Here is a 20,204-nt window from a genome sequence, read left to right as displayed (position 1 = left end):
TCCAAAAAAATTTAAATTAAATAATTAAATGAATAAATCATGGTGAATCCAAAGAAATACACTGCAGCCAGTGGCAGATTTACTGATGAAATTCATGAAGCTCAAGGCTAAGTTCAAGTTTAAGTTCAAGGTTCTAGGGAAGAACTAGTAAGTTCTGGTCACTCTTGTAATTGTCAGATTTATAAGTTTTGAAATTTGTTGTCACTTTTTTCTCATTCTAAATAAATATTCATTTTTGTACCTAATTTTTTATAATTTTGTGCATTTTTCTTGCAAAAGTTTCAGGCTCCAAAAAACCTAGATAGGCCCCCATATAAAGCTATTAAAAAAGAATGAAGTGGATAGATTATTATGTGCTGAGAGGAAAAATTGTCCACCACGAATTGTTAGGTTTGGGAAAAAAAAAAAAAAGCAAACAGCTAAACAATAGTTTCAAATGTTCTCAGTTTTGTTTGAAAAATCAAAACCATAAAAAAAAAATTTAAGGTGCACACAACTTTCACAGTAGTCATTAACTGTCATTTTAAAGGATGTGATTTAAATTTTGTCATAAGCACATTCCAACGATTAAGTATTTTTCTAAAATGTGGTTCCTCATAACTGCACAGGATTCACCAAAGTGATGCACCACAAAGGTCTCCCATGTGCGGGTGGGAGACAGTGCACCTTGAAGCCAGGGGTGAGGGTCAGCATCCAGAGGGGGCGCACACACACACACACAGCCCTGCCAGCCACAGTGCCTCAAATCTCACCAATAGACATTCAATCTTTTGCATGCAATTCTGTGGCAAAAAATTCAATCAATATTCATGATACAAATCCTTATTACACGCAGATCACCAGGCCACGTAAAAAGCCCAAGGAATTCCCAACAGTGGCAGCACAAAGACTTAAAAGAACTTGAACTTCAAAAACGAATAGACCTAGAATCAGGCCCCGGCTCTGCCATTTTCTGGCCATAAGAATCTTGGGCAAGTCACTTCACCTCATTGGGCCTGTTTCTTCAGCCATAAAATAGGAATAATAATAATAGTACATTCTTTTCAGATGTATTAAATAAACAAAAATCCCTCATAAATAAATAACAACAGTACATACTTCCCAGGGCTGTGTGATGGACAAAATAAAAACAACACATGTAGCTGGGCATGGTGGCTTATGCCTGTAATCCCAGCACTTTGGGAAGCCAAGGCAGGAGGATTGCTTGAGCCCAGAAGGTCGAGACCAGCTTGGGCAACATAAGGAGACTCCATCTCTATAAATATATATATTTTTTAATCAGCCAGGCACAGTAGCACACACCTGTGGTCCCAGCTATTAATACTCAGAAGGCTGAGGTGGGAGAATCGCTTGAGCCTGGGAAGTGGAGGCTACAGTGAGCTGTGACTGTGCCACTGCACTCCAGCCTGGACAAGAGAGCTGAGATTCTGTCTCAAAAAACAAAAAATAACACATGTAAACTATTAAGTTCATTGTCTGGCAGATATTGAGAGCTCAATAATTACTAGCTACCACTGAAACATAACGCAACATAGCAAAAGCTTTCCAGGAGTATGTTTCTAATCCTAGGGTTTTATATCTGGAAATAGACAAGAGGTGCAAAATTCATGTACAAGGGTATTCATTGCAATGCTTTCTATAGAGGCAAAACCCAGCAGCAGCAGATGGCTAGACAGACTCTGTGCAGTGTACCCAGGACATGATGTGACTAGTAAAAGGAATGCCACGGCTCCATAAACACCGTCATGAAGAGATGGCCGTGAGGAGTCAAGTGAAAAACAGCAAGTCCCGGAATAATATATACAATATAATATCATCCAGTGAAAAATATCTAGATTTACATATATACATTCATACATGTATGTACTTGTATATGCACAGAAGAATTCTAGAAGGCTACAACACCTGTCTTAACGCAATTACCTCTGGAGGCTGAGGAGGGAGACAGCCATTCTTTTACTTTATATACTCGTATAAAGTTTGAATTTTTTTCATAGGTGGTGGTGGTGGTGTTTTGGAGGTGAGTCTCGCTGTGTCACCCAGGCTGGAGTGCAGTGGCACCATCTCAGCTCACTGCAACCTCCGCCTCCTGGGTTCAATCAATTCTCCTGCCTCTGCCTCCCGACTAACTGGGACTACAGGAGCATGCTGCCACCCCTGGCTAATTTTTTGTATTTTAGTAGAGACGGGGTTTCACCGTGTTGCCCAGGCTGGTTTCGAACTCCTGAGCTCAGGTAATCTGTCCACCTCAGCCTCCCAAAGTGCTAGGATTACAGGTGTGAGCCATTGCACCAGGCCAGGTTTGTTTGTTTAAGAGACAAGGTCTAGCTGTGTTGCCCAGGCCGGAGTGCAGTGGCACAATCACAGTTCACTGCATCCTTGACCTCCCAGGCTCAAGTGATTCTCCCAACTCAGCCTCCCAAGGAGCTGGGTGCACTGTGCACACTATCAAACCTGGCTAATTTTTTAAATTTTTTGTAGAGATGAGGTCTCATCATGTTGCCCAAGCTGGTCTAGAACTCCTGGGCTCAAGCAATCCTCCCACCTTGGCCTCCTAAAGGACTGGGATTACAGATGTGAGCCACTGCTCTCGGCCTGAATTTTTTTAGTTTTAATTAAGGACATGTATCACTTTCTAATTAGAGGAAGAAAGTATCAGAGAGAGATACAGAGAGAGAGAGAGAAGTGCTCATTCTTGAACATTCCATGCCAGCTCTCCCATGAGGGCCTTTGCACCTACCTTCTCTGCCTGCATCACCCTCCTTCCAAATAACTGCAGGCCATGTTTCCTCACTTCCTTCAGGCTCTATGCAGATGCCACCTCCTTTGTGAAGCCCTCTCTGACCAGTCTATTCATAAAACAGCAATGCCATCTCCTCCCATGTCCGTTCTCCCTGCCCTCTTCCTCGCTTTCTTGTCCTCCATTGTCCTCACTCACTCTGTGACATGCCCTTTATTTTACTTGCTGGTTAATTGTCTATCTCGCCCCAACTAGAATGACAGCTCCAGAGGTCAGGGGCTTGATGTCTTTCGTTCACTGCTCCTTCCCCAGTGGCTGGCATGTAGCGAATGTCTGTGTCCTGACAGCACTAGGTCACCAGCCCGAAAGATCAAGCTTTGAGCCATCTACCTTGACTTCGCAGATTTAAAGGGATGGGATCTGTTGGCAATTCTGCTTCCAAGAATCCGTCCTCTCAATATACTCACACTAGTGCCCAGAAATGTACGTGCAAGAATGTTCAATGCAGTGCTGCTCCTAAAAGCTAAAAACTGGAACTAACCTATAGACCTATTCACAGAGAACCGGCTTCACAGTTCCTGATACATCCAAGTTATGCAGCAGTGGACAGTTGTTAAAAAGAATAAGATGGCCGGGTGTGGTGGCTCATGCCTGTAATCCCAGCACTTTGGGAAGCCGAGGCTGGTGGATCACCTGAGGTCAGGAGTTCGAGACCAGCTTGGCCAACATGGTGAAACCCCGACTCTACTAAAAATACAAAAAGCAGTTGGGCGTGGTGGCACATGCTTATGGTCCCAGCTACTCTGGAGGCTGAGGCAAGAGAATCACTTGAACTCAGGACGCACAGGTGCAGTGAGCTGATATCGCACCACTGCACGCCAGCCTGGGTGACAGAGCAAGACTCCGTCTCAAAAAAAAAAAAGAATAAGGTAACAAAAGAATAAGATGAATCTAAATCCCTCTCATGAAAGTATATCCATGCTATAGACTTATAGAAAAAAGCATATGGCAGGACATAGCTATCATTTTATATTACTAGTCAAAAAAAAAAAAAAGTACAAGGCTAAAACCAACCTGTTTGCAGCGACTGCTGCTGTTGAGAGTGGGATGGGATAGGGTGAGTGAGACATAGGGGACTTTTATTTTTATTTTTTCATTTACATACACTTCCTTTTTTATTATAAATTAGTATTATTACTTTTAAAAGTTATTTAAGGTATTTTTTTAAAGAGAAGGAAGAGGCTGGGTATAATGGTTCACATCTGTAATCCCAACACTTTGGGAGGCTGAGCCAGGAGGATCACTTGAGCCCAGGAGTTCGAGACCAGCATGGGCAGCATAGTGAGACCCCATCTCTACAAACACACACACACACACACACACACACACACACAAAATAGCTGGGCATAATGGTGCATGCCTATAGTCCCAGCTACTCACAAGGCTGAGGTGGGAGGATCACTTCAGCCCAGGAGTTGAGGCTGTAATGAGCTGTGATCACACCACTGCACTCTAGCCTGGGTGACGGTGAGACCCTGTCTCAAGAAAAAAAAAAGAGGACAGACAAATAATCAGAACCTGGAGGAGAGTGTGCAGCCACTCCTGCTCTCCCTCCCAACAGTGCAAAACCCAGCTCTCAGGGCACTGCCCTCTTGTTCTCAAGTCCTGGTCCCTGGAGCTGGGTGATGGGGCAGGCCTGCCACACCCTAACTCAACTATGATTTGTATTTTCAGGACGGGGAGTCAGCATCACAGTGAAGGGTGTCCAGGGTCAGAAAGGGGAAGGTACAGGAGGAAGAACAAAGATGAACCCATATCCAACTCATGTTCGGTATAAAACACCCTTCCAGTTAACAGGAGGGCATTCTAACTAGAGTCTGGAGATGCCCCTTCTCCTACCTCCCTACCTCCCCTCCCAGAGGGGACACTGCTCACTTCCCTAGGCACCCCAACTCCACCTCCTGGGGAGCTGATATGGTTTGGCTGTGTCCCCACTCAAATCTCAACTTGAACGGTATCTCCCAGAATTCCCCCGTGTTGTGGGAGGGACCAAGAGGGGAGGGAGGTAACTGAATCATGGGGGCTGGTCTTTCCCGTGCCATTCTCGTGATAGTGAGTAAGTCTCAACGAGATCTGATCAGTTTATCAGGGGTTTCCGCTTTTGCTTCTTCTCATTTTCTCTTGCTGCTGCCATGTAAGAAGCACCTTTCGCCTCCCGCCATGATTGTGAGGTCTCCCCCAGCCATGTGGAACTATAAGTCCAGTTAAACCTCTTTTTCTTCCCAGTCTCGGGTATGTCTTTATCAGCTGCATGAAAACGAATTAATACAGGAGCTCTCCCCAGACACCGCAGCCCTGACTCCAGTATCCTGAGCGTCTCCATCTTCTCCAAGATGCCTTCCGGGCACTGGGGAGAATCAGGCCGGGCCCCGAGCCCAGGCCCCCGAGCCCCATCCTGACCACCCAATCCTGACCGCCCACTCCCCAGCTCATATCCCTCTCTCTGGCTGATCACGGCCAACCTTCTCCACTGAGGCATTGGATTGAACCAACATATTCTTCTGCAATTCTCCTTTTCTGGTTTCATCCTCTTTGTAAATGGACTGTTTGCTGTGGATCTTGCTTGACTGCCTGGATGTGCCAGAAGCACTGGAAGGTTTCTGGAAAGAAAGATGGGCACCCAAGTCACCATGAGGGTGTTTCCCTTCCCCATGGGGGACCAGAGACCAGAGGAAGATGATAAAAGAGCGGCACTCCCGAGCCCCCGCAGTAGGTACACTGCCCTGGGAAAAGCAGCGCTCAGTGGATCCCGGAAACCTCCACTTTAAGTTCCCAGCAATTTTGCTAGAGCAAAATTGGGACAGAGACTTGAGTTTGCCTCTGGGGAAGACACTTCCTTTGTCCTGGAAGAGACCATCCAGGTTAAAAATGAGGATAAAGGTCGGTCGTGGTAGTTCACACCTGTAATTCCAGCACTTTGGGAGGCTGAGGCGGGCAGATAATTTCAGGCCAGAAGTCTGAGACCAGCCTGGCCAACATGGTGAAACCCCGTCTCCAGTAAAAATACAAAAAATTTAGCCAGGCATAGTTGTGCACACCCGTAATCCCAGCTACTAGGGAAGCTGAGACAGGAGAATTGCTTGAACCCGGGAGACAGAGGTTGCACTAAGCGAAGACCACGCCACTGCACTCCAGCCTAGGTGACAGAGTGAGACTCCATCTCAAAAAATAAAAATAAAAATAAGGATAGAGGGGCAAATATACCTATACACCCATTTCCCTAGAAGATTTGAAAGCAGTGGTGTAACCTCTGATAACTCAAAGATGGTATGAGTGTCTTATGGTCAAGTGTACATGTCTTACAGCAAAATTATATCCTAGCAGACCATGTTGGATCTAGGTCTAGACTGCCCTATGCCTAGCAATTATTGTGTGTTTGGGGACGGTGGTGTTTCTCACTCAAGCCTCAGCTCCCAGGAATGGAAATCAGACTTTGACTACGAGAACAATCTCACTGGTTCCTCCTGCCCCATACAAGAGATTATTGCACTGATTGTTGGAATACTGTACTCACTGCTGAAAGTTCAAAGGCAAGCCATCCCCTGCAAGTAGGGAAAGAGTAACTCCTCCTGTTCTTTCTCCCTACTCCCTGCAAAATAGAACTGTCGGCCATTCTTGGAAGGGCTAGTCCTGGGGCAGAGATCAGGCTCAGAGGAGGAGGAAAGTGGTTTGTCTGTGTCTGGGTCTCAGACTCTTGCAGCCTGGTCTCCTAGCAGGTGAGGCCTCCATGGCTCCCTCTGCACTTGGGCCAAGGTCAGGTGACTTGCACTTGAGGACTGAGAATGCAGCCCAGGATCTAACATCCAATTTTAGGTTTTCAGGGTTGTGTTCTCTTTGGGTCCTGCCTTTCAGCTTTCAGATTTTCAGGGCTGGTATTAGCCATGCCCTGGAAAGGGACCTAGCCCCAGCTCCAGGATAGATACATTGGGACTAAAACCAGAGAGTGCCCTGCCCAGGCCCACAATGCTCAAAACAAGTGAGTTGAGGGACCTAAAGGCACTTTGGAAAAAGTGCATCCCAATAAGAAAACACACACACAGATGGTGTGTGAATGCCGGCGGCTAGAGTGAGGGTAGCCTTCTGGTTGGGCTCTCGCTCCCACCTGCTGGGGCACAGGCCTGTCTGGCTCCTTGTCTCTCGGGCACTGCATCACTGGGGGAGCCGACACCAGGCTCCGCCTCAGGTTGGTATTGGCCACAGACTCAGGGCTGAGACTGGAGAGCTTCCTGGAGGTCTTGTATGCCCACTTCTCCCGCTCCACACAGGGTCTGCTGGGCCTGTGGCTCTCAGCCAGGCAGTTGTTCACATCTTGCACCTGTACCAAGGAGAAAGCAGCCCCTAAGGCATTGCAATGTCCTAGAGGTAAATTCAGGACTGCCCCAGATCAATGCCAACACCACAGGGCCCTCCAGCCCCCCAGGGCTTGCTTCCCAGAAACCTAGCCCCCCTTAAAGGCATCAGACCAGAGTTTCTAACCCCATTCCTGGCCAGCTGCAATGCCCTGAGTACCCATAGGCAGGACACTGCTCCCATGAGGAACTCAGTCTTCTCATCTGTAAAATGGACAGTGGTTTCCAAATATTTTTGAGGCTACCTTTAATCTCAACGGAAGCTCCAAAGCATAAAACAGATAAAAAGCTGAGCTATTCTGGGGGAAACCCCACCTACCAGAGCCCCCCTGCAGTAGCTTCCAAGCATCTCTCTCCAATACATTTGGAAAACCACTGGATGAGGTGGCCCCTGAGGTCCCTTCCTGCTTTGATCTGCTGAGATATGGGAATTTGGAGACTGTATGGGTTTCCTAAGTGCCTACTGGGGAGCCCAGAGTGGTAATGTGTAGTAGCAATGGGAAAGGAGTGAGTAATCTACTAAAGATGGCAGGACCAGCACTGCCAGCCTCTGAAGTCAGACTGCCTGGGTTTGGGTCTACTCCTTCTTGGCTGTGTGACCTTAGGCAAGGTGCTTAACCTCCGTGTGCCTCCATTTTCTCACCTGTCCAATGAGGATAATTACAGAAACTACCACCTACCTAACCAAGCTCCCCACCCCCTCCAGAACAAGTCACCATCATCCCTCCTGCTTCCCAGGGTGCTCCCCACCCTCCCTGCCCCACAGGATTCTGGTTCACAGCTGAGAGAAGGGTGGGAGGAGAGTGTGCTCCTGTTAACATACCCTCTTGGGCTGCAAGGGCAAGGGGCTCCTAGAGGCATTGAAGTTGAAGATGGGCTTGAGTGTGCCGGTATTCCAGAAGAGGATGTCCCCACTGTAGGAGGAGGTCCCAAGGAACTGGTTCTGGTACTTGGCCATGCTCAGGATGTCCTCCGTGTGGTAGGTCTGCCAGTGGTAGCACAAGAGTACCGGCTTGGTCTTGTGGAACCTGTGCACATGGCCAGAGGCAGGAGGGCTGAGAGGTCAGCCTGTAATGCTCCATCCATTGGGGAAGCACTGGAACCTTGAGGATTCTGGGAGCCAACTCAGCAGAGGATACTCTCAGGTGTTGGAGCTGGGCTGAAGCCATGTCCCATTGACCTCATTTACTAAGCGCTTACTACATACCTTCTACAAAGGCCCTGTCGTAGGAGCTTTACATAAACTAATCTTACAGATAATGAATGTGTAATACACCCCCAGTCAGATACCTAGGTAAGGATTAAGGTTTAAAGGGGGGGGACATTGTGGCCTTACAGAGGTCCCTAAAAAGAAAGGGACCTTGAACATAGTGTGCCTTCTGCCTGGAATGCTCATCCTACCCTAAAGACTTCACAGAGACCCTTCCTTCTCACGCTTCAGATTGCACTCCACCCACAACACCCTCACTGAGCCTTTCCTGACCACCGCCCCCAAGAAGAAATCAGGTTTCCACCCATTCAACCCCATAGAAACTCCTACTTTTTTTTCACAGCACTGAATATACTTTATAATTATAAATGGAAGTATTACAGCATTAGGAGATATGCCTAATGCTAAATGACGAGTTAATGGGTGCAGCACACCAGCCTGGCACATGTATACATATGTAACTAACCTGCACATTGTGCACACGTACCCTAAAACTTAAAGTATAATAATAATAAAATAAAATAAAATAAAAAGAAAGTATTAATATTTGATTAGTACCTGCCTTCTTGATACAGACTGAACATTCATATTCTCCAAAAATTTATGTTAAAACCTAATCCTCAATGTGAGAGTATTTGGAGGTGTGGCCTTTGGAAGGTTATTAGGACAGAAGGGCAAAACCCTCATAAATGGAATCAGTGCCTTTATAAAAGAGGTCCTAGGCTAGGCATGGTGGCTCATGCCTATAATCCCAGCACTTTGAGGGGCCAAGGAAGGAAAATCGTTTGAGGCCAGGAGTTCAAGACCAGCTTGGGCAACAGAACAAGACATCTCTACAAAAAAAAAATTTAAATTAGCCAGGCATAGTATCACACACTTGTAGTCCTAGCTATTCAGGAGGCTGAGGCAGGAGGATCACTTGAGCCCAGGAGTTCAAAGCTGCAGCGAACTGTAATTATGCCACTGCACTCCAGCCTAGGCAATAGAGCAGGATCCTGTCTCTTAAAAAACTAAAACAAAAATAAGAGGCCCAGAGAGATCCCTTGTCCTCTCTACCATGTAAGAAAATGGCCATCTATGAACCAGGAAGTGGCCTTCACCAGTCACTGAATTTGCCAGTGCTTTGATCTAAGAATTTCCTCCAGAACTATAAGAAATAATTTTCTGTTGCTATAAGCCACCTACTCTATGGTATTCTGTTATAACAGCCTGAGTGAACGAAGACAGAAATTGGTACCAGGAGTGGGGTGTTATTGTAACAAATACCTAAAAATGTGGGAAGTGGCTTTAGAACTAGGTAACAGCAGCTGGGCAGGGTGGCTCATGCCTGTAATCCCAGCACTTTGGGAACTGAGACAGGTGGATCACTTGAGGCCAGGGGTTCAAGACCAGCCTGGCCAACATGATGAAACCCTGTCTCTACTAAAAATACAAAAAATTAGCCAGGTGTGGTGGCACACACTTATAATCCCAGCTACCCGGGAAGCAGAAGCACGAGAATCACTTGAACCCGGGAGGCGGAGGTTGCAGTGAGCCAAGATTGCACCACTGCACCCCAGCCTGGGCCATAAAACAAGACTGTCTTAAAAAAAAAAAAAAAAAGTAGGTAATAGGTAGAGGATGGATGGTCCATGCTAGAAAAAGCCTGCATTGCTATGCATAGACCATTAAGGGTGATTCCAGTGAGGGCCTAGAAAGAAAAGAGGACAGATGCAGAGAAAGCCTCAATATTCTTAGAGAATACCTAAGTAATCCTAAACAGAATTTTGGTAGAAATATGGATGTTAAAGACCATTCTGGTGAAGTCTCTGGTGAAGAAATGAGAAACATGTTATTGGAAACTAGAGGAAAGGTCATACTTGTTACAAAATGGCAAAGAACTTGCTGAATTATATTTGTGTTCTAGTGTTTTGAGACAGGTAGATCTTGCAAGATAAGAAATATCACAGGTTCACAGCTAGAGATATTTGACTGAGGAAACTTCTATGTAACATATTGAAGGAGTTTCCTGGTTTCTCCTGACAACTTATAATAAAATGCAACAAGAGACAAATGGTTTAAAGACCAAACTGTTAATCAAAAAGGAAGCAGAATCCAGGAGCAGTGGTACATGCCTGTAACCCAGTACTTTGGGAGGCCAAGACAGGAGGATTGCTTGAAACCAAGAGTTTAAGACCAGCCTGGGCAACATAGCAAGATCCCATCTCTATTAAAAAATTTTTTTTCATTAGCAAGGCATGGTGGCATGTGCCTGTAGTCCTAGCTACTCTGGAGGCTGGAGTGGGAAGATCACTTGAGCCTAGGAGCTGAGGCTGCAGTGAGCTATAATCTCATGACTACAGTCCAGCCTGGGTGACAGAGTGAGATCCCATGTCTTAAAAAAAAAATGGAAGCAGAACTTAAAAGATTCATCCTGTCCATATAGAAAGGAATGAGAAAGGCTGCTCAGGAAAGAACATTGATATGGTTTGGCTCTGTGTCCCCACCCAAACCTCATCTTGAATTGTAATCCCCATATGTCGAGGGAGGGACCTGGTAGGAGGTGAGTGGATCATGGGGGCAGTTTCCCTCATGCTGTTCTCGTGATAGTGAGTGAGTTCTCACAAGATCTGATGGTTTACAAGTGGCAGTTTCCCTTGCACTCTCTCTCCTGCCACCATGTAAGATGTGCCTTGCTTCCCCTTCACCTTTAACTATGACTGTAAGTTTCCTGAGGCCCCCTCCTAGCCATGCAGAACTGTGAGTCAATTTAAACCCTTTTTCGTCATAAATTACCCAGTCTCAGGCATTCTTTATGGCAGTGTGAAAACAAACTAATACAATCATTAAAGACATAGCCAAGCACTGTTTGATGAGATTAGTATGGATCAGCCAACCCAACAGAAGCCAGTGCTGTTCTCCAAGACAATGAAAGAATGACCCTGAAGGCAATTCAGAGATCATTAGGACTGTCCCTCCCATCACCAGCCCAGAGTACAAGGGCTCTGGGGGCAGAATGGTTTCAAGGGAATGGCCACCAGTGCCCATGGGACCACAGCACACTCTACCATCATCACTTAACTTCACAGGCTCCATTCTTCATGCTCATTGACCACTGTAGGTGTGGCTCCTGTGGACCATGGTACAGCATGGACTGCACTCAGCAGAGCTGGGAGGACATGGCTGCCTCCACCACCTAGATTTCAAAGGACAGGGTCTCCCAGCAGAGCCACAGCCTTAGAATTGCAGCCCCACAGGGCCAGGGGGCTCATGCAGGGAAGTGCCACAGGGGCAGGGCCCAAGCATACAGCCACTATGGGGGCAAGGCTCTCCAAATCTGTAAGTGTAGGGCTTCCCAGAGTCTTAGGGTTCCAATCGCTTGCCGGGCAAAGCTGCAGGGGCAGAATTGCCACCCCAGCAGGACTGAAGGGCAGAGCAGCAAGCCAAAGAGGATTATCTTTGAGATTTAAGGTCTACTAGCATTTGCCCCGATGGATTTTTAACTTGCTCAGGACCTGTCCCTCCTTTCTTCTTTTGTATCTCTCCCTTGTATCTATCCTATGCCTGTCCCACCATTCTATTTTGGAAGTACATAACGTGTTAGTATCACAGGTTCACAGCTAGAGGGGAATTTGCTTCAGAATGAATTGTACCTTGAGACTCACCCATATTTTATTTAGGTGATATTTAGATGATATATTGGACTTAGACATTAAAGTTGATACTGGAACAAGTTAAGACTTTTGGGCTATTGGGATGAAATGAATATATTTTGCATGAGAGAAGGACATGAATTTTGGGAAGTCAGGGATGGAATGCCATAGACTGAATTTTGCTCCCAAAATTCCTATATTGAAACGTAATCCCCAAGGCGAGGATATTTGGAGGTGGGGCCTTGGGAGGCGATGAGGTCACGAAAACGGAGCCCTCATGAATGGGATTAGTGCCCTTATAAAGGAGGCCCCAGAGAGATTTCTTACCCCTTCCACCATGTAAGGGTACAGTAAGAAGACAGCTGTCTATAAATCAGGAAGTAGGCCCTCACCAGGCACCAAATCTGCTGGCACCTTGTCTGGAACTTCCCCCATCTCCAGAACTCTGATAAATAAATTTATGTTGTTTATAAGCAACTCAGTCTATGATATTCTGTTACAGCAGCCCGAATGGACTAAGACATTCCCCCGTTGAACTAGATACTCCAGGAGGATAAAGACTCCAACATTCTTGTTTATACCCATCCCAGGCACCTAGCAAAAGGCCAAGAATATATTAGCCTCAATGAATAATGAATGAATGGATGGATGAGCAGATGAAGCAATAGTCATTTACCACCACTAACTTCCTGCATGGTGTTCCACCCACCAGGAAAGCCAGGAATGGAGGAAACTATCTGGAGAGAGAACACACAGCTACTGGAACCTACTCACCATACATGCTTTTACTCACAGGAAATGAGTGATTCTCTTACTCCATCCTGTCACATAGAACACTTTGTTCATATGGATAATCCCACTAATCTGTTGAAGATGAAAGAAAACAGAACTAGAAAACTTCTCAGAGAAAATGGCTCTGGGCCCTAAATGTCTTCCTAAAGGTGCCAAGCAAGAAGTCAAACCTCTCGATGATGAGAATCGCCTACAGTTGATACCATCATGTATTTGTCATCATGCTCTCACAACCTATTCCCTCATTTGATGGACTTAGGGGAGTGAGATAGGGTAGGCATCCATGTCCGTTTTAGAGAGGATGGCTGGGAAATGGGCAAGTGACCTGGCTAAGGTCAAGTCACTACTGAGTGATAGGATCTGGAGCAGTACTCAACCCTGGAGTCTTGACTAAGTACACTTTCTTTCTTCTTCTTTTTTTTTTCCTTTTTTTTGACAGAGTTTCACTCTTGCTGCCCAGGCTGGAGTGTGATGGCGCGATCTCGGTTCACTGCAGCCTCCGCCTCCCGGCCTGTCCTGCCTCAGCTTCCCGAGTAGCTGGGATTACAGGCAGCCACCACCACGCCTGACTAATTTTTTTGTATTTTTAGCAGAGATGGGAGTTTCACCGTATTAGCCAGGCTGGTCTCGAACTCCTGGCCTCAGGTGATCCCCCTGCCTCAACCTCCCAAAGTGCTGAGGTCACAGGCCTGAGCCGCTGCCTGGCCAGCTAACTACACTTTCTGAGTTGGTTAAAGGACTACGTCACAGAAGTTAGGGTAGAACTGCTGGCTTTGCCCTATGCCACTCCCGTGGACTGGCCCTATAATACCGTCAGGCATTTCCCAAATAGGGGTGACCATGGGTGGCTGTGAATTAACTGATCCCACTGCTAGAAATGCAATCCAAAGCTCCAGTATGCGGAATAAGAAGTGCTAGCAAATTTAAAGAGCAACAGTAGCTAACCTTAGTGGAAACCTATTAGTCCAGGCACTGTTACCTATCTTCATTTCATGCATGAGGACACAGAGGCTCAGGGAGGTTTGACGCCAGGCCATCTGACTATGATGAACACCCTTTCAGAGAGGTACAAAAAATAGTGCACCCCAGGGTCACAGGAGCTGTGCTTTGCTTCCCAAGAGGCTGTCCCTGGCTGTAGTTGACAAGCAAGACTGACCTCCAGCTGTTCCGGACTGGGAAAGGTCAACAGGCATTTGCCAATGTTGTAGTTCCACATCTTCATTGTGCCATCCCGCAAACCTGTGAGCAGGCACCGCTCTGACTCATCCAGGGCCATGGCGGTCATCTCCATGTGCTGGCCGCCAGACACAGAGAACTCCATCGTCTTCCTGCCCGTCACGACCTCCCACACACTCACTGTGCCGCGCAGGCAGCCACTCACCACCTGTGGGGAGCACACAGCTGGGGGCTGCTGGAGAGGCCAGGGCCTCCACTCCCAAGGGTGGTCTCCAGCCTGCCTTGGCCCCTCCCCTCCATCCACTGAGAAAACAGACGTTCGGGGCCCCCTGCTACAGCATAAGCTGCTTTTGAAAACAGGACCTCCTCTGCCCTGTATCACAGGGCAGTGCAAACTGGAACGTGTGGTGAAGACCTGTTAACTCAGAAATGGCACTTATCAGGATCTAGCCAAAGAAAATAATCCCTATCTGGAAAAGACATTACTGAAACAATATTAATCATGACTACCCCGTCAAAAAAATAAGAAATAAACTAACTGCCCCCTAAGTAGGGAAATGTTGAGAATAAGGACGGCCATGCCACTCAATGAAACATTTTGCCACCATGGCCATTGTTATAATGCAAGAGTAGCAGGTAAGGCTGGGCACAGTGGCTCACGCCTGTAATCCCAAAACTCTGGGAGGCCGAGGAGTGTGGATCACTTGAGGTCAGAAGTTTGAGACCAGCCTGGCCAACATGCTGAAACCCTGTCTCTACTAAAAATACAAAAATTAGCCGGGGGTAGTGGTGCATGCCTGTAGTCCCAGCTACTCAGGAGGCTGAGGCAGGAGAACCGCTTGAACCCGGGAGGCAGAGACAGCAGTGAGCCAAGATCCCACCGCACTCCAGCCTGGGCGACAGAGCGAGACCCTGGCAAAAAAAAAAAAAAAGGAGCAGGTGAGGTGGTTTCAGACCAACCCTCCCTACTGAGAAGATCAAGAAAAGTTGATAATTTTTTAAAATTTTAAACAAACTTTTTGAAGGTACTGAAGAGCCCTGAGGCAGTGAGAGATGGTGGTGGCAGGAGCCAGGATGGGACAGAAGCCCAGAATGGTGAGCTCCAGCCTTGTGCAGCCCGAGGCCACTTCTGCAGCCGATGCAGCGCACCTGTCCAGAGCCTGGGCCAGACAAGAGGTCCCAGTGGGTGGGAGTGAGCAGAGGGCCTCAGGCAGCAGCCCCTCCTATCCTCACACCTCAGAAGCAACTCCTCATGCCCAGCTGCCCTGCCCAACCCAGAGACTCCACGCAGGACCAAGGTGCTGCCTGCTGCCTGGGCCTCCGTCCCTTCCTACAATGAACAAAGCCAAGTTATGGCTTCCCTGGAAAGAGATGTCTAAGAACAGCATCCACTCTGGGAACCTAGGAAAGCGCCCCACAACTAGCACTCCGTCTCACACTCCACGTAAAGAACGCCCGGTCCAGAGCTGACCCAAGGCGCTCAGCCAAGGGCATGAGGCTCAGAGGAGTTAGGCGATCCCATGGCTAACGGATGGAGCTCTGAGCTGATCCCACGCCAGCCCATCTGTAGAGCTGCTTTCTGTGTCCATCCCGCTGCCCCAGCACCACCATCAAGGCTGTAAGAGTTCCCAACGTGCCATGGCAGCTGACTACAGACCCAGGCACACAGGGAGGTCTGGTTCTGCCCCGTGTCACCTGGTGTTCCCACCAGCCTCAGAGGCGAGCCCTGGGCCACTCACCTGCTTGAAGATCTTGCTGTAGAGGACAGCACACAGGGGTGAGCAATGAGTGGTCCTCTTCTTTGCTTTGATAGGCCCCTGGGCCTCTAAGTACCCTTTTAGGATCCCGATCTGTAGGTGAGGAAAGAGGCAGAGAGCTCGTCTGTCAGAAGGGCTCCGCTCACATTGATGAGCCGCCGGGAAAAACTTCCAATAAATCACGACATCAAGACATCCTGACCACACGCAGGCCTGATTCCAGCAAGACTCCAGGTTCCTCAGCAGCCTGCAGATACCCCCACCCTACTCCATGGCCCCCGCTCCCTGGGACTGAGCCTTCCAAACCCTAGTGTTCCTAGAGCCCCAAATTCCAAGTCCAAGGTCCCTTTCACCTTATAACTTCTGAGAAGCTGAAGCCTCAATCAGGTGTTCCCTCCGGGAAGCCCTCCCCGCCTCCCCCTTGCCCCAGGCGAGGCTAAGGATTCCTCTGTGCTCCAAAAAGCACAACTCTACCGTAACACATAGCACTTTCTACCGAAATTATCTGTTTTTCTTCTACCCTGTAGGTTCCTAGAGAGATGGGACAGTGTCTTTGTCATACATTCTCTGTTCACAACTAAAGGCAGGGAGTTGATAAGGTTTGGTGATCTGAAATGAACTTCAAAGGCCTATTTAATTCAACAAATGCTGACCACCTGTCTGGCACTCAGCAAGGAGATAAAGGAACCCACGACCTTCCTTCTCAAGAAAACTGCTCTCTAGGGGAGAGCCAGCCAAGTGCATAAGGATGACACACATGTCACCGGCCAGGGTGGCCCAGCCCACGGAGTATGGGAGGCCTTGGTGGAGCTCAAGCACGAGTGGCCCCCACATCTCTTTTCTGGGCTTCTGCTCCCATCTATGGGCTGTGGCTCAGCCTTGCAGCTCCCCAAGCCTCCACCTTATTGTGGGCCCCCTTACCCCCATCCTCCACAGGAAGCCCCTCGTGCTTGTCCCAATCTTTCCTGTCCTCCAGGGTCAGGACAGACCTCACAGGGGCTCCTGCTGAGTCCTGAGTCACAGATGGCCTTCCTATCTGTGACTCAGTTTCCCACAGGGTCTCTCCTGCAGAGACGCTGCTCGGACGTGACCCCTGTTTCCCAAAGTTCATTACTTAGCAGGAAAAACAGTCACATAATAGCGACAGGACAGAGTTATGAGGCTCATGACTGAGATAAGGAACGGGGCCAAGAAAACATGGAAGAAGGGCTCCTAACAAGCCTGAGGTTCAGGGTGGCTCCCAGAGGGAGAGGCTGAGGATGCCTGAGTGGGGACAGTGCAGACAACAGCAGCAGCTGCAGAGAGGGTGACAGGCTGGGGGCCTAGAAACAGGATTTCAGGAAATTCCAAGACACGGCCCCTCACAGGCCAGGCCACAGAGTCCAGCCGCTTCAGCAGTCCCAGGAGGGACAGGACGCGGCCACCCCTTGGGTGTCCCATGGGATTCAGACTCTGGCCCTCCACCTGCGGTCTCGACCCCACTCCCTCCTGGGACAGCACTCACTGAGTAGGTGCTGCAGATGAGGGTATTGTCCTTTTCGAAGAAGTAGGCACTGGTGATGGGGCAGTTTCCCAGAGCAAAAAACTTCCCACAGAAGGACTGGAGGCATATGTAGTCCAGCATGTCCCATACGCGAATATTCTGGGGGATGGGAAATAGGCAAGAGGCTGAGCATGGGTGCTCGGGGATGTAGCTGACTCCTGAAGCCTTGGGGGTGCCTCCGGCGAGCAAGGCCAGGGCACATCATCCGTCCAAGCACTTCCAACACATATGCGTGGTGTTGGCACCATCACACCCAGCAGCAGAGAGGCTACTCTTGTGCTCAGATAACCCAGGTACACAGTGACTGACAGCCGGGCACAGCTCCACCCCCCAGCCTGCCCCCAGGCCTCCACCCTGTTGGAGCAGCTGAATTCACTGGCTGGGCACAAAAGCCAAGCCAGGCAGCACATGCTGGCCCCAGGCCTTCCCTTGCTGCCACTCCAGCCTGGGACACAGTCCGATAGTGGCTACCAATATAGTTGCCACAGTGGCCTGCCTATCCCCAGAGGGGCCCCTCCCACTCCTCCCAGGTGAAGAAACTTTCCCTAGAGGGCCCCACAGAAGTCCCTCCAAGACCCTCACTTCTTGGAGGCATCCTCTGCCAATGGCCGACTGGGGACCTCAGCGAGCCCGTCCCTGTCCCCATGCCCCCAGACTCAGACCCTTCATCAGAGGTGATGATCCCAGCTCCCAGGGCTTCTGGGAAAATTCCAGACAGGAGGGTGTGTGGATATGTTGGAGAGGGTGGTCCAGGTGACCCTGAGGGCCCTGACAATTCTCCATCTCCAGAGTCCCAGAAAACATAACCTGTCCCCTAAAGGAGGGCCCCCAGCACTGTGGGCCCACAGCCCTGCAGACGGGGCAGTATCCTGAGCCTACAGCTGCAGAGGAGCGCAGTGGTGGGTCCCAAGTGGGAGCCCTGGCATGTGGGAAAGGCCAAGCCCGGCCCTCATGGCCAGGCAGCTGAGGAGGGGTCACTAGAGCAGCTGAGAGGTACAGATCGAGGGCAGGGGCAGCACAGCGGAATGGCTGCCATGCATTGCACAATTCCCCTGCGCCAGACACTGCACTGCTGTTTTGCTGCTGGTTCTCTAAACCACTCAACAGCCCATTCTATGGATGGGGAGACTGAGGACTGAGGCTCAGAAAAGGGAAGGACTTGCCAGGGTCACAAAGTTAGAAGCCAGGCTGGGCTACCTGGGAACCCAGCTCTGGGGACATGCTCAGAGGTCCATGGCCACCCTCGCCTTCCTCCCACCCGGGGCCCCTCCTGCTAGGCCTTTGGCCAGATGTGGGGCTGTGGGCAGGGAGGTCATGCCATTTCTCTGGCCAGTGTGTTTCCCTGAGGAACAGAAGGAGTCAGGCAGACTGTCGGGGCGGACCTTGTCCTTGGAGACACTGATGAGGATGCTGCTATTCCTGCTGTCCACGAGGATGTGCGTCACTGAGGTCTGGTGTCCCTTCATCAGCCACACGGGCCTCTTTGAGACAAAGGGGTTCCACAGGCGGATGAAGGCATCGTAGCCACCAGTCACTGTGGTCAAGATGTGGGTGTCAGTCCCAGGGGCCTCCACTGGGGACCTTCACCCACTGGTGAAGGCGGCGCCCAGAAGTGGGGACAAGAGCAGCAGGAGAGGAAGCCAGACAGAGGCCAGAAGCTGTGCAGCCCTCTCCTGAGCTCTGGTGGTCCCCCCATCCCCAGCAGTCCTCCCCCCAGCAGCTTCTGGGTGACATGAAGGTGACTTACCCAGGAAGTTCCTGTCTGGGCAGTAATCAAAGCAAAGAATCCCTTTCCTTAAATGCAGCACTGACAACCTACAATATCAAAGGAGTGAGGGCTGCAGGGCCGGGAGCAGTGGCCCCAAGGGAGCCTCTGAGACTGAGCCTGGGGTGGGAGGAGGCCTAGGGAGGAGTCACTACCTCTCCATCCTAGGAGAGGAACAGCCCCAGAGACCACCCAGGGTTCACCCTGCAGCCAAGTCAGGGCTCAGCACCACAGGCAAAGCAGCAGCCCAGTCCCAGCCCCAAACCAACAGCCCACAGTGCAGATGCCACCTTCCAGGTAGAGACAGCTCCCAGGCAGGAGCGACTCCTGACATTTGTAAAGCATTTGGCCTCATTCCAAGGACAAATTTGATTTGCACATCAACTGTACTGGGACAGGCATCTTCTCATCCATGATACAAATCAAGAAAAAAGCGGGGCTCCAAGGGAGGGACAGAAAGGAAGCTCCCGGGTGCCCCACCCTGGCTACGTGTGGTACCCATGTGGGGTGCTGTCTCCTGCATCATCTGGACATCTTATACAATACCCAAGAATAGAACTGCCCTGCACTAGGGATAGAGACACCAAAAGGAAAAGTCAAGGAGCTTCCCCAAGGTCACACAGATTGCAAACGATGGGGGTTATGGGGTTTAGGACATGCTACCCCAAAATATGGCACCTTGGCATTTGAGACAACAGCAGAAGCAGCAGGAGGGCCATGCCTGCCTTCCCCTAGCCTTCTCCCTGAAGCAGGTCATAGAACAGTGATTCCATAGGTGCCCACTCTATACCTATACCTGGGGGAAAGGAATGTCTGGGTTTTTTTTGTTTTTTGTTTTTTTGTTTTTTTTTTTGAGATAGAGTCTCACTCTGTCGCCCAGGCTGGAGTGCAGTGGTGCGATCTTGGCTCACTGCAACCTCCATCTCCCAGGTTCAAGTGATTCTCCTGCCTCAGCCTCCCGAGTAGCTGGGATTACAGGTACACACCACCATGCCTGGCTAATTTTTGTATTTTTAGAAGAGATGGTCTTTCACCATGTTGGCCAGGCTGGTCTGGAACTCCTGACCTCAGGTGAGCCGCCCACCATGGTCTCCCAAAGTGCTGGGATTACAGGCATGAGCCACCGAACCTGGCCCCAATGTCCTTATTTCTGAAGACACAGGGACACAGAGGGGGATCT

General features: G+C 49.4%; 1 protein-coding gene across 1 annotated transcript in view; it reads right to left on the bottom strand.

Moving 5' to 3' along the window:
• Positions 1–20,204, bottom strand: part of EFCAB8 (EF-hand calcium binding domain 8) — a 103,820-nt gene that overhangs the window by 35,201 nt on the left and 48,415 nt on the right. Inside the window, exons 12-20 of the mRNA XM_054467054.1 lie at positions 19,007–19,074; positions 18,642–18,793; positions 17,221–17,358; positions 15,699–15,809; positions 13,940–14,167; positions 12,785–12,855; positions 7,973–8,177; positions 6,903–7,115; positions 5,263–5,400 (exon numbers count right to left, since the gene is read on the bottom strand). Of these exons, the coding sequence (XP_054323029.1) occupies positions 5,263–5,400; positions 6,903–7,115; positions 7,973–8,177; positions 12,785–12,855; positions 13,940–14,167; positions 15,699–15,809; positions 17,221–17,358; positions 18,642–18,793; positions 19,007–19,074 (1,324 nt within the window). The remainder of the gene's footprint in view (positions 1–5,262; positions 5,401–6,902; positions 7,116–7,972; positions 8,178–12,784; positions 12,856–13,939; positions 14,168–15,698; positions 15,810–17,220; positions 17,359–18,641; positions 18,794–19,006; positions 19,075–20,204) is intronic.

The sequence above is a fragment of the Pongo pygmaeus genome, chromosome 21 (assembly GCF_028885625.2).
Source record: "Pongo pygmaeus isolate AG05252 chromosome 21, NHGRI_mPonPyg2-v2.0_pri, whole genome shotgun sequence".
Classification (NCBI taxonomy): domain Eukaryota; kingdom Metazoa; phylum Chordata; class Mammalia; order Primates; family Hominidae; genus Pongo; species Pongo pygmaeus.
The sequence above is the reverse complement of the archived record's forward strand: the minus strand, read 5'-3'. Positions and strand labels throughout refer to the sequence as shown.